At 37.1% G+C, this 14,481-nt stretch overlaps 2 protein-coding genes across 2 annotated transcripts in view; one reads left to right on the top strand and one right to left on the bottom strand.

Annotated features, from left to right (window-relative positions):
- Window positions 1–14,481, top strand: part of LOC134006179 (zinc finger protein 208-like) — a 1,001,836-nt gene that overhangs the window by 687,616 nt on the left and 299,739 nt on the right. The gene's annotated exons all lie outside the window — the stretch shown is intronic.
- LOC134006183 (uncharacterized) overlaps window positions 1–14,481 on the bottom strand; it is a 65,366-nt gene that overhangs the window by 29,703 nt on the left and 21,182 nt on the right. The window contains exons 9-16 of the mRNA XM_062445267.1: window positions 10,063–10,179; window positions 9,682–9,789; window positions 9,341–9,478; window positions 8,383–8,487; window positions 8,002–8,109; window positions 7,746–7,880; window positions 6,370–6,486; window positions 5,989–6,096 (exon numbers count right to left, since the gene is read on the bottom strand). Coding sequence (XP_062301251.1) covers window positions 5,989–6,096; window positions 6,370–6,486; window positions 7,746–7,880; window positions 8,002–8,109; window positions 8,383–8,487; window positions 9,341–9,478; window positions 9,682–9,789; window positions 10,063–10,179 — 936 coding nt within the window. The remainder of the gene's footprint in view (window positions 1–5,988; window positions 6,097–6,369; window positions 6,487–7,745; window positions 7,881–8,001; window positions 8,110–8,382; window positions 8,488–9,340; window positions 9,479–9,681; window positions 9,790–10,062; window positions 10,180–14,481) is intronic.

The raw sequence follows: 14,481 nt of genomic DNA, 5'->3' as shown, positions 1-14,481 counted from the left end.
TCTAAAACCACTTTATATCCATTTTGAACTAGTCAGCTGTTTCTTCACTATGTCCAGTATGACACTATAATACACTCTATGATTTATAATGTGTAAAATAGTTTGTTCTTAGATCAACATGTAAGGTTTACCTTAAATTTGCTAAATATTGTTAAATGTATATGTATACAGAATAATGAAAAGTTTATTTAGAAAGTAGTTTAGTTTAGTTTAGTGTCTGATATTTTTTTGTGATTTGTTTTTATTGTGTGTCACTGCAACATTGTAAATATAACAATTTTCTAAAATTTCATCAATATGTTGTATCAGCTGGTTCGGTGATCTTGGAGAGTCCTGTTCATCCTGTGATGGAGGGAGACGATGTGACTCTGCGCTGCAGAGATAAGGAAAACTCCACCAACCTCCGAGCTGATTTCTACAAAGATGGAGTCCTCATGCAGAGCAGTCCTGTAGCAGAGATGACCATTAACAGTGTTTCCAAGTCTGATAAAGGACTCTACAAATGCAACATCTCTGATGTGGGAACATCATCAGAGAGCTGGTTGGCTGTCAGAGGTGAGATATAAGAGTGTTAAAAAACATAATAAAGATGATATTTTCCTGGTTGTATGGCCTGAGAACATGCAGATTATACATGATGATGGTAACCCTACTTTTGAAAAATGCAGTTGTTTGACATTCAGTAGAAACTTAAATAAAAGTTCATTTGAAAAAGTAGTTTAGTTTTTGTGACTTTTCCCCTTTTCCCCAATTTTATATTGTGTTACTGCAACATTGTACATATAACATATTTGTAACATTTTCTCTATATGTTGTATTGTATCAGCTGGTTCTGTGATCCTGGAGAGTCCTGTTCATCCTGTGATGGAGGGAGACAATGTGACTCTGCGCTGCAGAGACAAGAAAAACTCCACCAACCTCCGAGCTGATTTCTACAAAGATGGAGTCTTCATGCAGAGCAGTCCTGTAGCAGAGATGACCATTAACAATGTTTCCATGTCTGATGAAGGACTCTACAGGTGCAGCATCTCTGATGGCGGAACATCACCAGAGAGCTGGTTGGCTGTCAGAGGTGAGACATGAGAGTGTTACGAAATAAAATAAAGATGACATTTTGCTGTTTATATGGCCAGAATTCATACGCATATTAATCGTGTTTATGAGAAGTCAAGTTGTTTGGCACTTGGTAGAAACTTTGTATGAAAAGTAAGTTTGGAAAAAGGAGCCTGCCTGTCAATGTTGTAAACATTAATTTAACAACTATTAGCTGGTTAATTTATTTCTAAATGTTTTATGACCATCTTGCTTAAATTATAACGTCATAGGTAAATAAAAGTGATATTTTGGTGCCACTTCTGCTTCATATTCTTCATATTTCCAGTAGTTGATATGTTTAAACATGTTGAATTGTTAAACCCTCATGTCTACCAACTGGGGTCTCTGGTGATCCCAGGAATAAACTCCCGTAAGAAACAACTGACAAAGAACTTATTTCTTCCCAAAATATTATTCATGTCATTAATGTCATCAGAAAAAAAAAATATATATATTTTAGGAAAGCTACACTAACATGTTTATATTGTGTAAAACAAAAACTTTGGACCATTGACAGAGCAAACAAACTGATTAACAAAGTGATACAATTTGGACTGAAGCACATGTGAGATATAACAAAAAAGTAAACCACTGGGATCTGTGGGTCAGAGAACGTGAATTTCCTCTGTTGTTGCAATAACGTCTTGTCTTTTTTTTCTTTTAGTCTTTGCAGCATGTCACTGTCATCACTCCTTTCACATTTACCTCGTCTTAAGGACTGTGTTCACCGTTGTGCTGATTGCTCTGCTGCTGCTGCTGGTGGGATTACTTCACTGTGGGAAACTCAAAGTTGCATAGAAATAACTGATACCCACTCATATGTAAAGGTAACTGCCAAAGTAAGAATGATGCTGTAATGATTTTCATGTTGTACGATTGTTTGATCCTCAAGATGATGAGGCAGAAAACATGATATAGTGATTTGAGTTTGACATGAAGTCTGTTAGCATACATTATACATGATGGTGTTTATTTTTAATGTTTATCAGTTGGTGGTATCGACTGATTTTCGATTAGGCTGTCGCAATATAGCAGCTTCTGCACCAGAAGGTTTTATAAGCACGTACAATAATGATTTTTTTTTAGAACTGCAGACACTGTGACAGCTTTCATCAGACAAAATAGCAACATGAGCTGTTAGAGCTGTTTCTCATGCATGTTTATTTGTATGTTGGCAGTTGAGGTTAAAGTCAAAGGTTGAAAACCACAGCAACAGACGTGTCATCTTTTCAAAATGTGTCTTCAGTCTTCATATGTGGTTTATTTTAGATGCTGCACATACAGGTGATAATTTGAGTTTCTAAGACAAAGGCACATCATTTAAAGAAACTTGCAGAGTAAGACGATAAGTCTGGGAATAAACTAAGGTATTAAATATTCGCACTAGATTCACACAGAGCAGCAGGTTACACTATGCAATGAAATTCTTACTTTGCAGTCTGTCACCAAATGCTGTTCATATTAAAAGGCCAAACCAAAATAATATTATCTGAAATTGCACAAGATGAAGAGTTTAAAAGCAGTTAAATACAAAAATACAATAAGCATGTTTAATAAAGGTGTATACTGATGGTACAGGTTAATAAAGTATGTGCAAAAAAGAGTGTGTTGTGCAAACTTGCCATGTTTAAAGTATTATGTTTATAGCAGCATAACAGAGTAATGTAACAGGGAATACAGATAAATATATAGAGAAAAAATATTAATATAGGATATAAATTATGTTATTTCTGGGTAGCTCACGCCTATACATACCTGAACAGGTGTTACGTTCCAGTTATGTAGAGAGGAGGTAAAATGCCTTTCAGTGGTCAGTAGGGAAGAGAAGTGGCAGCTGACTGTAAAGCTGCACATTGTATTTGTTTGTTAGTATGGTTTATGCTATGTTTGTTTAATTTCTTAAAGTTCATTTTTGTTTTGGTTTCACTTATATTTTTGTTATTTAATGTCACTTTTCTCCAGTCTGCCAACCTGTTTTTTTTGTTTTTTTTCCAACTTTCATTTACAGGTTTCCAGTGCCCAAATACCATCTTCCGCCCTTTATATGGGGAGGCAGCACTAGTACAGACTCCAATACAGTGTGTTAGTGATGAGAGAAAGAAGCTTTCTGAAGCAACTGTGTTGAAAATGGTTCACTGTTTTGAAGCATTTGATAGTGAAATGTCGACACCTGCTGGGACACTTTGATATTGCTTTTATATGCAGCCATTCAGGACAAAACATTGTGAAACAGGCAACATATATATAAACTCACTGCTGTCATCATCATTTCTGTCATATTTTGATAAAAGCTGTTTAATAAAGGTTATTTACCTAAAACTGTCTCAGTGCATGGATTTATTTATAGAGAGATAATTAGTCATAGTTTTAATAAGGGTAGTTATTACTTTTATTTTTATTTTTTTTAAATTTGACGAATCTGGGAAGTTAAGCTCTGCGACAGATTTATATTATAATTGGCATTAAGCAGTGACTTGAAATACAGGAATAAAAATGTCTGCATGCTTGTGCAACTAGGACAGATGACTGTGATAATGAAAAAATAAATTACAAAAACGTGGGGATTTGGATGAATTTGTGCAGAAGGTTCAAAGAATCATTTCCACAGAACTGGGTTTCAGTCCGCTCCTCTTCTTGCTCACCATCTCTTCAGCTTTGGAGAAATGATGCTGCTGGCATGTTTCAGCCAGTTTAAAAAGGTTTGAGTACAATGCTTCACGTGTCCTCTTCTCCTCAGGAAAGGTTGATCTCTGCCAAGTACTGAACTTCAACAGTAGTATTATTGTGGTATTTTGGATTCTGTGGGCGGCACCTTTATGGTCGACAATAGGAAGAATTAAGAGGATGAGTACTTTCACAGAACTCTATAATATCACAAACTTTTGTTCTTTTCTTTTTTTTTCTAACACAAATGTTTTCTTTCTTTTACTGCACTTTTGTTGTTTAAGGAGTGTTTGAACATTCTATTTGTATTGATAGTTTATGTTCAGCATGTACGTGCAGAGGGGGGGTGGGGGGGAGGTGAGTGCCTCCCCCTCTGCCCCTTGATGCCCAAAGTGCACTTTTGTCAGTGTTTTTTTGGGGGGGTTTGTAAGTGTGTGTGAAAGCCTGCCTGTGGCCTTTCAAGAATAACATTTAACAACATAACAATAATTTAGATAAATTAAATGACCCCGTTACCTCCACGTAGACGTGCCCTGACGTGACCTGTAGCTAGGCGCTGCAGCTGCTAGAGACGGTCACTGGACTTCATCAACTGACGGCCTAGTGAGCAGGTTTTTGCAGCGATATTCGTTGTGCACATTGTTGTAAGGTGACTGTGTGTGTGTGTGTGTGTGTGTGTGTGTGTGTGTGTGTGTGTGTGTGTGTGTGTGTGTGTGTGTGTGTGTGTGTGTGTGTGCCAGTTATAGTCGCTAGCTAACCACACACAGTGTGTAAGGTATTACATTTGTGCCACCTAAGTGAGAGCATAGTGACACTTATCTGAGCGCACACTTTATATTTTGAACAGAAAAGTGTCACTGCGCTCTCACTACAAATATAACGCCATAAGTGTGCTGCTTAAGGGGAAAAAGTATGTCAGGCTTCTTGTTTCTATGTCTCTTTTGTCCTGGGCAAAGTGCGTTAGAAAGATTTATCATTTTACTGCCAAGTAAGTTGCAGTGTTTTTCCTGTTTCTGGAGGCATAGGCTGTTATTTCACTAGAACTATGCAATGTGCATGCATATTCACATCATTTTGGAATATTATAAATACAATAACAATAATAATTATAATAAGGAAAAATAAGAATTTCAACACAAATTAAATATGATAATATGCATAAATATAAAATATATTTAACTTTTCTGTCTTGCGCAAAGTGGATAGTCAAACTGAATATAAGCACAAATACATTTAGATACATTATTTTTATATTATACATATTATTTTTACTTTATTAGTACTAGGAATAATAATTAAGGGCAGATTATGAATCTGCACCATGGAGAAAACTCTATACTTGCAAACTGTCTGTGCCAACATACAAACACACACACACACACACACACACACACACACACACACACACACACACACACACACACACACACACACACACACACACACACACACACACACACCATGTTTCCATCACTTCAGGGGACATTACATTGACTTACATTCATTTACTGGACACTTATCCTAACCGTAACCACTACATGCCTAATCTTAACCCTTATCCTAAACTTAACATAACCCTAAACTTATATTAACTTTAAATCAAGTCTTCACCCTAAAATAAATCATTTACCTTAAGGGGACTTGCTTTTTGTCCCCATAAGACAGGCGAGTCCCCATAACATAACTGTGTGAACAGATTTAAGTCCCCACAACATTAGGAATACCTAGTACACACACACACACACACACACACACTTCTCATTTCAGATCAATTTTTATTATTCACATTTAGCATTTTAGCGTTATAAATGGAAACTTTTCTCACGGTTGGTGATGAAAGTTGGTAAACCGAGAGAATATTGTAGTTTAAAAGAAGCAAAAACATTAATGTAAGATAAACTAAAACACTGTGTGGCAGCTGGGCTGATTATTATACTTCAGTGGTTTTCACGGTCTCTTCATGACAGTTGATGAGCTCAACGAGGAGTTTGTCTCCTTTGTTCCAACGCTTCAGTTCCTTCCATGTCAGGTCAGAGGGAGGAAAATGGAAACCCCAACCATTGACCCATATCTGTAAAATCCAAAAGGTCACAGATTATAACTAAATTATAATAATATAATAATAACAGTTTCAGTTAAAAATATTTTGGATTCAAGGTTATAGAGCTGAATAAATGAGAAAGAAAGAAAGAAAACGCAACAATAAACATTGAGAAATCAAAGACTTACAGTGACACTCTTCTCAGGTCTGAGTGTAATTGACTCCTCAAATGTGTACATGATGGGGTTTTTGTCGTTGAGCTTCACTCGTAACTTCCAGCCTTCCAGTTTCAGGTCCTGCAGGAGAGAAATTGGACACAAGAAGGAGGATGAAGGAAAAACAAACAAGTTAATGTTACAGTGTTAAATCCATGAGTGTGTGACATTTAAACTGTTCACATGAAAACAAGAGAAAGTAGATTCTGAGGTAAATACTGTAGAGGGTCGTTAGCTTGGCTTTAATGGTCCATTTAAAATAATCCTGGATACACTTCATCAATGTAGAGCTACTAAACCTAACAGTACATGTTCTCATGTTTATACACAGTTCATCCTCACAAACACCATCACCTCTTTAGACTCGTTGGTGAGACGGAGATATTTTCCATTTGGGTCGACCTCCACAAAGAACTCTGTTAAGTTTTTACCAGCTGGGTTGGTGTCTTTATGTTTGCTTGCCCCTTGTGTCTGTGGGAGAGAAAACACACACACACACACACACACAGATAATTAATTCAGGACTAATGAACTAAGCATTGTGTTCTCTTTGACCTGTCTGTCGCTGTGTTTAATGACAGCATGAGGAATAAATGTGATTTATTTGGTAATCTCTTTAGTTTTGAGATCATAAATGTTCAGTAACCAAACAACAGAGTGACTGTTTACACTTGTTCCTCTTAAGGTGTTAAAACTTAGATGTGGCACGTTTGTTTGTAAAGTTGATGAAAAGATACATGTTTTAGTTTTAATCATGTAGTCACCACAACAAAGGTTTTAAAACACTGACATCAGCTAATATCTATTTTCATTTCATTAACACAGATAATTAAGTGCTGAAATAACAGCATATATTTCATTGTGAATAATAAGAAGCTCTTCACTGTAGCAGATATAAACTCTCCCACACTGATTCTTCTCACAGGTTTTACTCTGTTCAACCTTCAGATCTCAGGATGAGATTTTGCCTCATCAATGGAGAGTGTTGGAGCCAAATGCTTGATTTATGTTTTGATGAATATTTGATTTTTTCTGGTTTACTATTATTATTTATCTGATTAATTATGAGATATGAACATGAAATATTCTGGTTTGAACTATGAGTTGAATTGATAACAATTATGAAATTGTGAATTATTGCTAATTTTGATTATTAGAAGCTGACATAGCTATGCATAATTGATGCCATTTCTCATCTCCGCCTCCTCTTTATAGACAGGTGACTGCAGCACCTGGGTATATTAGTGTTGGCTATTGGGGCTGGCGTAGCTCTCGCTTTCAGGCACGCAGCCAGACACTTTTAGACCGCTGCTAAGTGTTGTTTTTTGTTTTTGTTTGAACGAGTGGAAAAGAAAGAAATGAACTGATTTGATCTGTCTGTCACTCCATGCTGCGGTAAGAAAACACAAGTTTATGAAAATAAATATCTTGAACCAGAGAAGAGTGTTTGGATTTCATGGTCACTTAAAAGCCTGTGACAGCGCTGGAGCGCGTCGGACATGGATGCATGTAAGCCGAGAACCAAGAGCATCTTTTATAGGAAAAGATAGCGCTTATAAAGAGTTATTGCTAAGTAAGAAACACACATGTACAGTAAATTAGTAAAATAAAAATAATGAATTAAAAAAAAATGCAAACCAGATATAAAGATAAAAGTTGGTAAACAGGGAGAATATTGTAGTTGTAAGATAAATTAAAACACTGTGTGGCAGCTGGGCTGATTATTATACTTCAGTGGTTTTCATGATCTCTTCATGACAGTTGATGAGCTCAACGAGGAGTTTGTCTCCTTTGTTCCAATGCTTTAGGTCCTTCCATAACAGGTCAGAGGGAGGATGATGGAAACCATAATCATCGACACCTATCTGTGAAATACAAAGTTCACGGATTATATCAACAATCATCATTTAAATTAGAGAGAAAGAAAGAAAGACAGAAAGAAAGAATGAAAATCCAACAACATAAATGAATAAATCAAAGACTTACATAGACTTTCTCCTCAGCTCTGAGTGTAATTGACTCCTCAAATGTGAACATGATGGGGTTTTGGTCGTTGAGCTTCACTCGTAACTTCCAGCCTTCCAGTTTCAGGTCCTGCAGGAGAGAAATTGGACACAAGAAGGAGGATGAAGGAAAAACAAACAAGTTAATGTTACAGTGTTAAATCCATGAGTGTGTGACATTTAAACTGTTCACATGAAAACAAGAGAAAGTAGATTCTGAGGTAAATACTGTAGAGGGTCGTTAGCTTGGCTTTAATGGTCCATTTAAAATAATCCTGGATACACTTCATCAATGTAGAGCTACTAAACCTAACAGTACATGTTCTCATGTTTATACACAGTTCATCTTCACAAACACCATCACCTCTTTAGACTTGTTGGTGACACAGAGATATTTTCCATCTGGGTCGAACTCCAAAAAGACGTCTGTTGAGTTTTTGCCAGATGGGTTGGTGTCATTATGTTGTGTCTGTGAGAGACAACACACACATACATACAAATTATTCATTCAGGACTAATTAACTAAGCATTGTGTGTCTTTGACCTGTCTGTCTTTGTGTTTAATGACAGCATGGGGAATAAATGTGATTTATTTCTTTTTAGTTGTGAGATCATTAATGTTCAGTAACCAAACAACAGAGTCAACTAGAGTGACTGTTTACACTTGTTCATCTTAAGGTATGTTAAAACTTAGATGTGGTATGTTTTCTAACAAAGACACACACATACATGCGCAGTCACTCTCTAGCACGCGCTCTTGCTTTCACACTACAGATTCCGGGAGATTGGATCTCATTTGCGGGCGTCAGGGAGCCGCTATCAATATGTGGGAGAGTTGGGATGTCTGACTTTGTAGATATAAACTCTCCCACACTGATTCTTCTCACAGGTTTTACTCTGTTCAAACTTCAGATCTCTGGATGAAATTTTGTCTCATCAATGAAGAGTTATTGTTAATTAAGAAATACACATACACAGTAAATTAGTTTAAATAAAAATAATTTCAAAAAATTATAAACCAGAATATCACACTACACTATTGAACATATTTTGAACAATATGTGTTTTGAATTGTTGATTAAACCACAAGAAAAAAAAACTTGGATTTCTTATATATTAAAAATCAGCTCAATTTTGGTTTTGGAATTTTCCTGATTCATGATTTTGGTGTTTTCAAGTTATTATTAACATTCTGCATTTGGTATTATAAATTCCTCAGACATCTCACAATTGGTGATAACATTTGGTAAACAGGGAGAGGAGCAAAAGAAATGGCCCAGATAAACTAAAACACTGTGTGGCAGCTGGGCTGATTATTATACTTCAGTGGTTTTCATGATCTCTTCATGACAGTTGATGAGCTCAACGAGGAGTTTGTCTCCTTTGTTCCAACGCTTCAGGTCCTTCCATTTCAGGTTAGAGGGACCAGGAGAAAGGAAGCCAGTACCTGAGGGCCATATCTGTAAAAATACAAAGTTCACAGATTATAACAACAATCATCATTTAAATTCAGAGAGAAAGAAATGAGAAGAAAGAAAGAAAAGAAAGAAAGAAAGAAAGAAAGAAAGAAAGAAAAAAGAAAGAAAGAAAGAAAGAAAGAAAGAAAGAAAGAAAGAAAGAAAGAAAGAAAGAAAGAACATAAATGAATAAATCAAAGACTTACATAGACTTTCTCCTCAGCTCTGAGTATAAATGACTCCTCAAATGTGAACATGATGGAGTTTTCATCGTTGACCGTCACTCGTAACTTCCAGCCTTCCAGTTTCAGGTCCTGCAGGAGAGAAATTGGACACAAGAAGGAGGATGAAGGAAAAACAAACAAGTTAATGTTACAGTGTTAAATCCATGAGTGTGTGACATTTAAACTGTTCACATGAAAACAAGAGAAAGTAGATTCTGAGGTAAATACTGTAGAGGGTCGTTAGCTTGGCTTTAATGGTCCATTTAAAATAATCCTGGATACACTTCATCAATGTAGAGCTACTAAACCTAACAGAACATGTTCTCATGTTTATACACCGTTCATCCTCACAAACACCATCACCTCTTTAGACTTGTTGGTGAGACGGAGATATTTTCCATTTGGGTCGATCTCCACAAAGACCTCTGTTGAGTTTTTGCCGGCTGGGTTGGTGTCATTATGTTGGCTTGCCCCTTGTGTCTGTGAGAGACAACACACACACACACACACACACACACACACACACACACACACACACACACACACACACACACACACACACACACACAAACACACAAACACACACATCACTGAGTCACCTGTTTGTATCATAAGTCCTACACTGCCCCCTGCAGTGAAACCACACACAGGTCATCTGTCTCATAAATACTAAGACATGAGCTCTCCTGAAAACATGATTTGTGAAATTTTGGAGGTCTCTAAAATACTGACAATATCATACATCAAATTAGTCTGTTATGGATGTAAGATTCATGCTAGAGGCTAAATCACTTTAATAAAGATACTGGCATACATGCTATTCTTGCCATGACCATTGAAGTGTGGCAGTGCTGTATTATAATTTCACTCACTTTAACTGAAAGATCAGAAAAAACTAAACTTTATTGGTCACTTAGTCTGTGCACAGAATCAACGTTATTCATTTCTATTATGTGGAAGTCAGCATACAGTGATGTTTAGTTTTGATACCTGTGTGGTGGTTTTATGTTTTCATTAACTTATTATCATATACAGTCTATGATGTCAGTCCTCAGTCACTCAGCGCTGTTACTGTTTAAACATTCAGAAAAAACGAATCAACAGCCAGTTAAGTTGTATTGCTTTGGAGTAGGACTGCAATAACGAATCCATAAAATCGATAAAAATCGATTATTAAAAGTGTTGGCAACGAATTTCATTATCGATTCGTTGTGTCGCGCACATAGTTCATCCATAAATTCTGCTTTATTATAAACAATACCACGTATAATCCTGATTCTGTGTGTAACAGCCGATCTGTGTAAATGTGCAACAGAACATTAATTGCCATCCGATCCTGATGATCCGGTGTTAATGAAGTTACCACTGCTGTGCCGCGTGCGTAAATGCGCACAGCCCTTTTCTCAGTTTGGAGACTCACTTATTGTTTTAGCTGCTGAATGATGCTGCAGCCAGCTGTGACATACAGCCACCTGCGTGTTGCTTTCAGCTGCAGATTAACGCAGATTAGGTAGAAATCAAACGGAGCAGATAGGGGGTGCTGCGCAATTCACGGTGTTGTAACATTCTCAGGTAAAACCACTGATGAAACAGCACCTGGCCCACTGGCTGTGTGAAGTCTGAGTCCGAGTTTTCTTTGACTCATTCAGTATTTTAATGTGTGTGTGAAGTGTCTGTACGTGCGCCCGCTACACGCGTAATGCTGTATTATCCTCCACTCAGACCATCATGGATCCCTCTCGCTTTTGTTGCACTTTTATCTATTGTATCTTGTCAGCAACTTTGTTCCTGATCTTATTAACTTGTATTATCATTTAGTTACTTTGTATCTTACAATTTAACTTCAGTCCCAGCTTCTTTGTTCCTCTGCAGCTCAGATCAGAAGAGAGACAAGATACAGGACATTGATTTGACATTATATTTAGATAGAGATGACTTCTGGTTCCGGCTGAGCATGTGGGAGACGCTGTGATTTACTCTCCAGATTACCTTCCAAACATTACTTTCAAATAATATGTTTTAAAATCTATTAAATTAAGCTATTAAATTAGATGAAAACATTTTGGGCAAAGGTGGCATGAACTTGTGCTCAGGAGCAGTCACTCAAAAGGCGAAAATTAAACAGAGAAAAGACGCAACGAGCAAACTACAAACATCATTGCAAGCGAGGTTCATGAAAGTTTGATGCTGAGTATAAAAGAAGATATTGCTTCAGATCAGAATTTCCACAACGCTCTGATGAGACAAAACAAGACCTCTCAAATTTAAGAACTGAGATAGATGCAAGCTGCGTTAAACAGAAGAAGAGAAGATGTCTCAGCTGCGGAGCAAAGAATAAACAAATTAGAAAAGAGAGAGAGACGACTAATAATCAAGTATTGGTCCATCTATTGAAGCAAGAAAAACAAATGGCTGAAAAACTGGAATATTTGGAAAATAAATCAAGATGGAACAATATAAGGATTTACAAGGTAAAGGAGGAGATGTGGTGAATTGCCTTAAAGCGCTCATATCAGAGAAATTGGAGATACTATCGGACCCATTAAATATTGCTGCAGCACATCGATCATTTCAGAGGAGACTCACACAAAGTGGTCTGACATCACGCTCAATTGTGGTTACATTTTTAACCTAGGAGACGCATCAAAAAGTTCTCTGCACTGCATGGGCCAAGACAGTAATCATGTTCGAAGGCAATTGGATTTACTTTGACCAAGACTACTCCTCTAAAATACAAAAAGAGAGAAGCCTGCGGGAGAAAGGGGTGAAATCAACTCTTATTTATCCAGCGAAGTTGAGAAGTTTACAACTCAGCGAGGGAGGCAGTTGTAGCCCTCCACGCCCAAGACACCATCAGCCGGGCCCAACACCTGCTTAAACAGAAAGACCCGACATCCATGACCCAGGATGGACAGTTTGAACAACAGAGGAGACAAGGGGAAGAAAACAAGACAAACCTGTAACGGGACTGTGCTTGAGCCAGTGGAACATAAGCACGGTCCAACACTTTCTCTTCCTATCTATCTGTCTCTCTTTCTAACATTCACACGCACATACAGACATTTAAACAGAAAAATTGGGGTTAGATTCAGCTATATGTAAAATGTCATGGACTATTAAGAACTGGTAAATGTGACCTGAACACTGAACAGATATGATAATATAGTTAACTGAACTTGAAGAGACTGAGGATGAGAGTGATTTTTGGATTTTTCCGTTTAGACCTTTTTTTTATTTATCATACTAAGGGGAAATTATAACTTACTATTTGCCTGTTGAAAATGTTGAGACTGTTAAAGATTGTTTTTTCCCTTCTTTTTAATGTTAACATTGTTTTCTTAGGCCATGTCGGTAAAGACACATACAGTACATTATAACAGACAAAAAATTAAGCTAAATCAGGGCTTCAGTTTACATACAATAGAACAATTGAAGACATTTCTTCCCAAATTGGTACAGGAGTACAGGAGTTTGTGTTTTAACTCACATGTTTGTTCTTCTTTTCTTTTTTCCCCTTGTTCTCTTCTGACACTGCTGTAGTTACTGTGGGAGTCGCTCCATCTGTTCCTGCTGCATTGAGAGGCTGCATTTCAGGATCATCACTTTTAGAAAGGTTCTTATTTCTTCCTCCTTCAGTTTCATCCCTTTTCTTGGTCTCTGTGTAAAAACAAAGGCAGTGATATTATAGAATAAAATACTCATCTCAGGAGGTTTGATGTCAGTCTAACATGATAAACAAGAACTCTGATAATTAGACTGTAAGTACTCCATGAATCAAAATATTAAAATAACAGATCCTGTGAAAGGCAATACAATTCACTTGTGACTTACTGTTTTGTTTCAATTTCCACACAAAAAAGAAAACTGCAACAATAAACACGATGCAAACAACCAAACCAACAGCCAAGCCAATGATGACAGGAAAACAACTGGACTGGACCTTAAAGAAATCATCTGCAAATGATACAACACAAAGAATAACATGTAATTTAAACACTGGACTTCAGCTATTTGAAAGTAAAACCAACATGTGAGAATAAAATCGTATCTTTTACCGGGAACAATAATGTGTGTCTCTCTGGTCTGGTTGATGTTTTTCTGTCGGACTCTACAGGTGATGTTGTTGCTGTGTCTCATCTCCACAGTCACTCTGCTGCTGATAGTATAGAGACCATCAGGACCTCTGACTGTCTCTGTAGGTCCAGCAGAGAGGAGGTTTCCCTCACCGTCCAGCCAAAACACATCAGGCTGTGGATACCAGCCTTTATACTCACACTGTAACACCACTCCTCCTCTGACTCTGTCAGTACCTGCTAAACTGATGACAGGCAAGGAGACGGCACCTGATACAGAGGGAAAAAAACACATTTTAATGCAGTGGTAATGACAGGTGAAGAGATGGCATCTGATGCTGAGGGGGAAAACACATTTTAAACATTTAAAATTGAATATGGTAACGCAAATGTATTTTGTATCTGATAATCACTCAGTTTCCTAAATCTTTAATTGTGCTTCTTATTGGACCATTAATCACAGTTGGTACACAAAGTGCTGATGGGATCTCACATATCTTACTGTTACCAAAGCTAAAGTTAGAAATTCAAAGGTATTTGTGGTTGTAAACACTGGCTGTATTTGATGTCAGTGTGATTTTTCAGGGAGTTCAGAGTTAACTGTTGAGCTTTTTGAGACACAATGATGCAGCTGTAGTCAGTCCTATAACACTATGGTGGTTGTCTCATAAATCTGCTGATTTGTGATGGTGCAGATGAATTATTTCCA

The sequence above is a fragment of the Scomber scombrus genome, chromosome 23, assembly GCF_963691925.1.
Source record: "Scomber scombrus chromosome 23, fScoSco1.1, whole genome shotgun sequence".
Classification (NCBI taxonomy): domain Eukaryota; kingdom Metazoa; phylum Chordata; class Actinopteri; order Scombriformes; family Scombridae; genus Scomber; species Scomber scombrus.
This window is presented reverse-complemented; position numbering and strand designations above follow the sequence as displayed.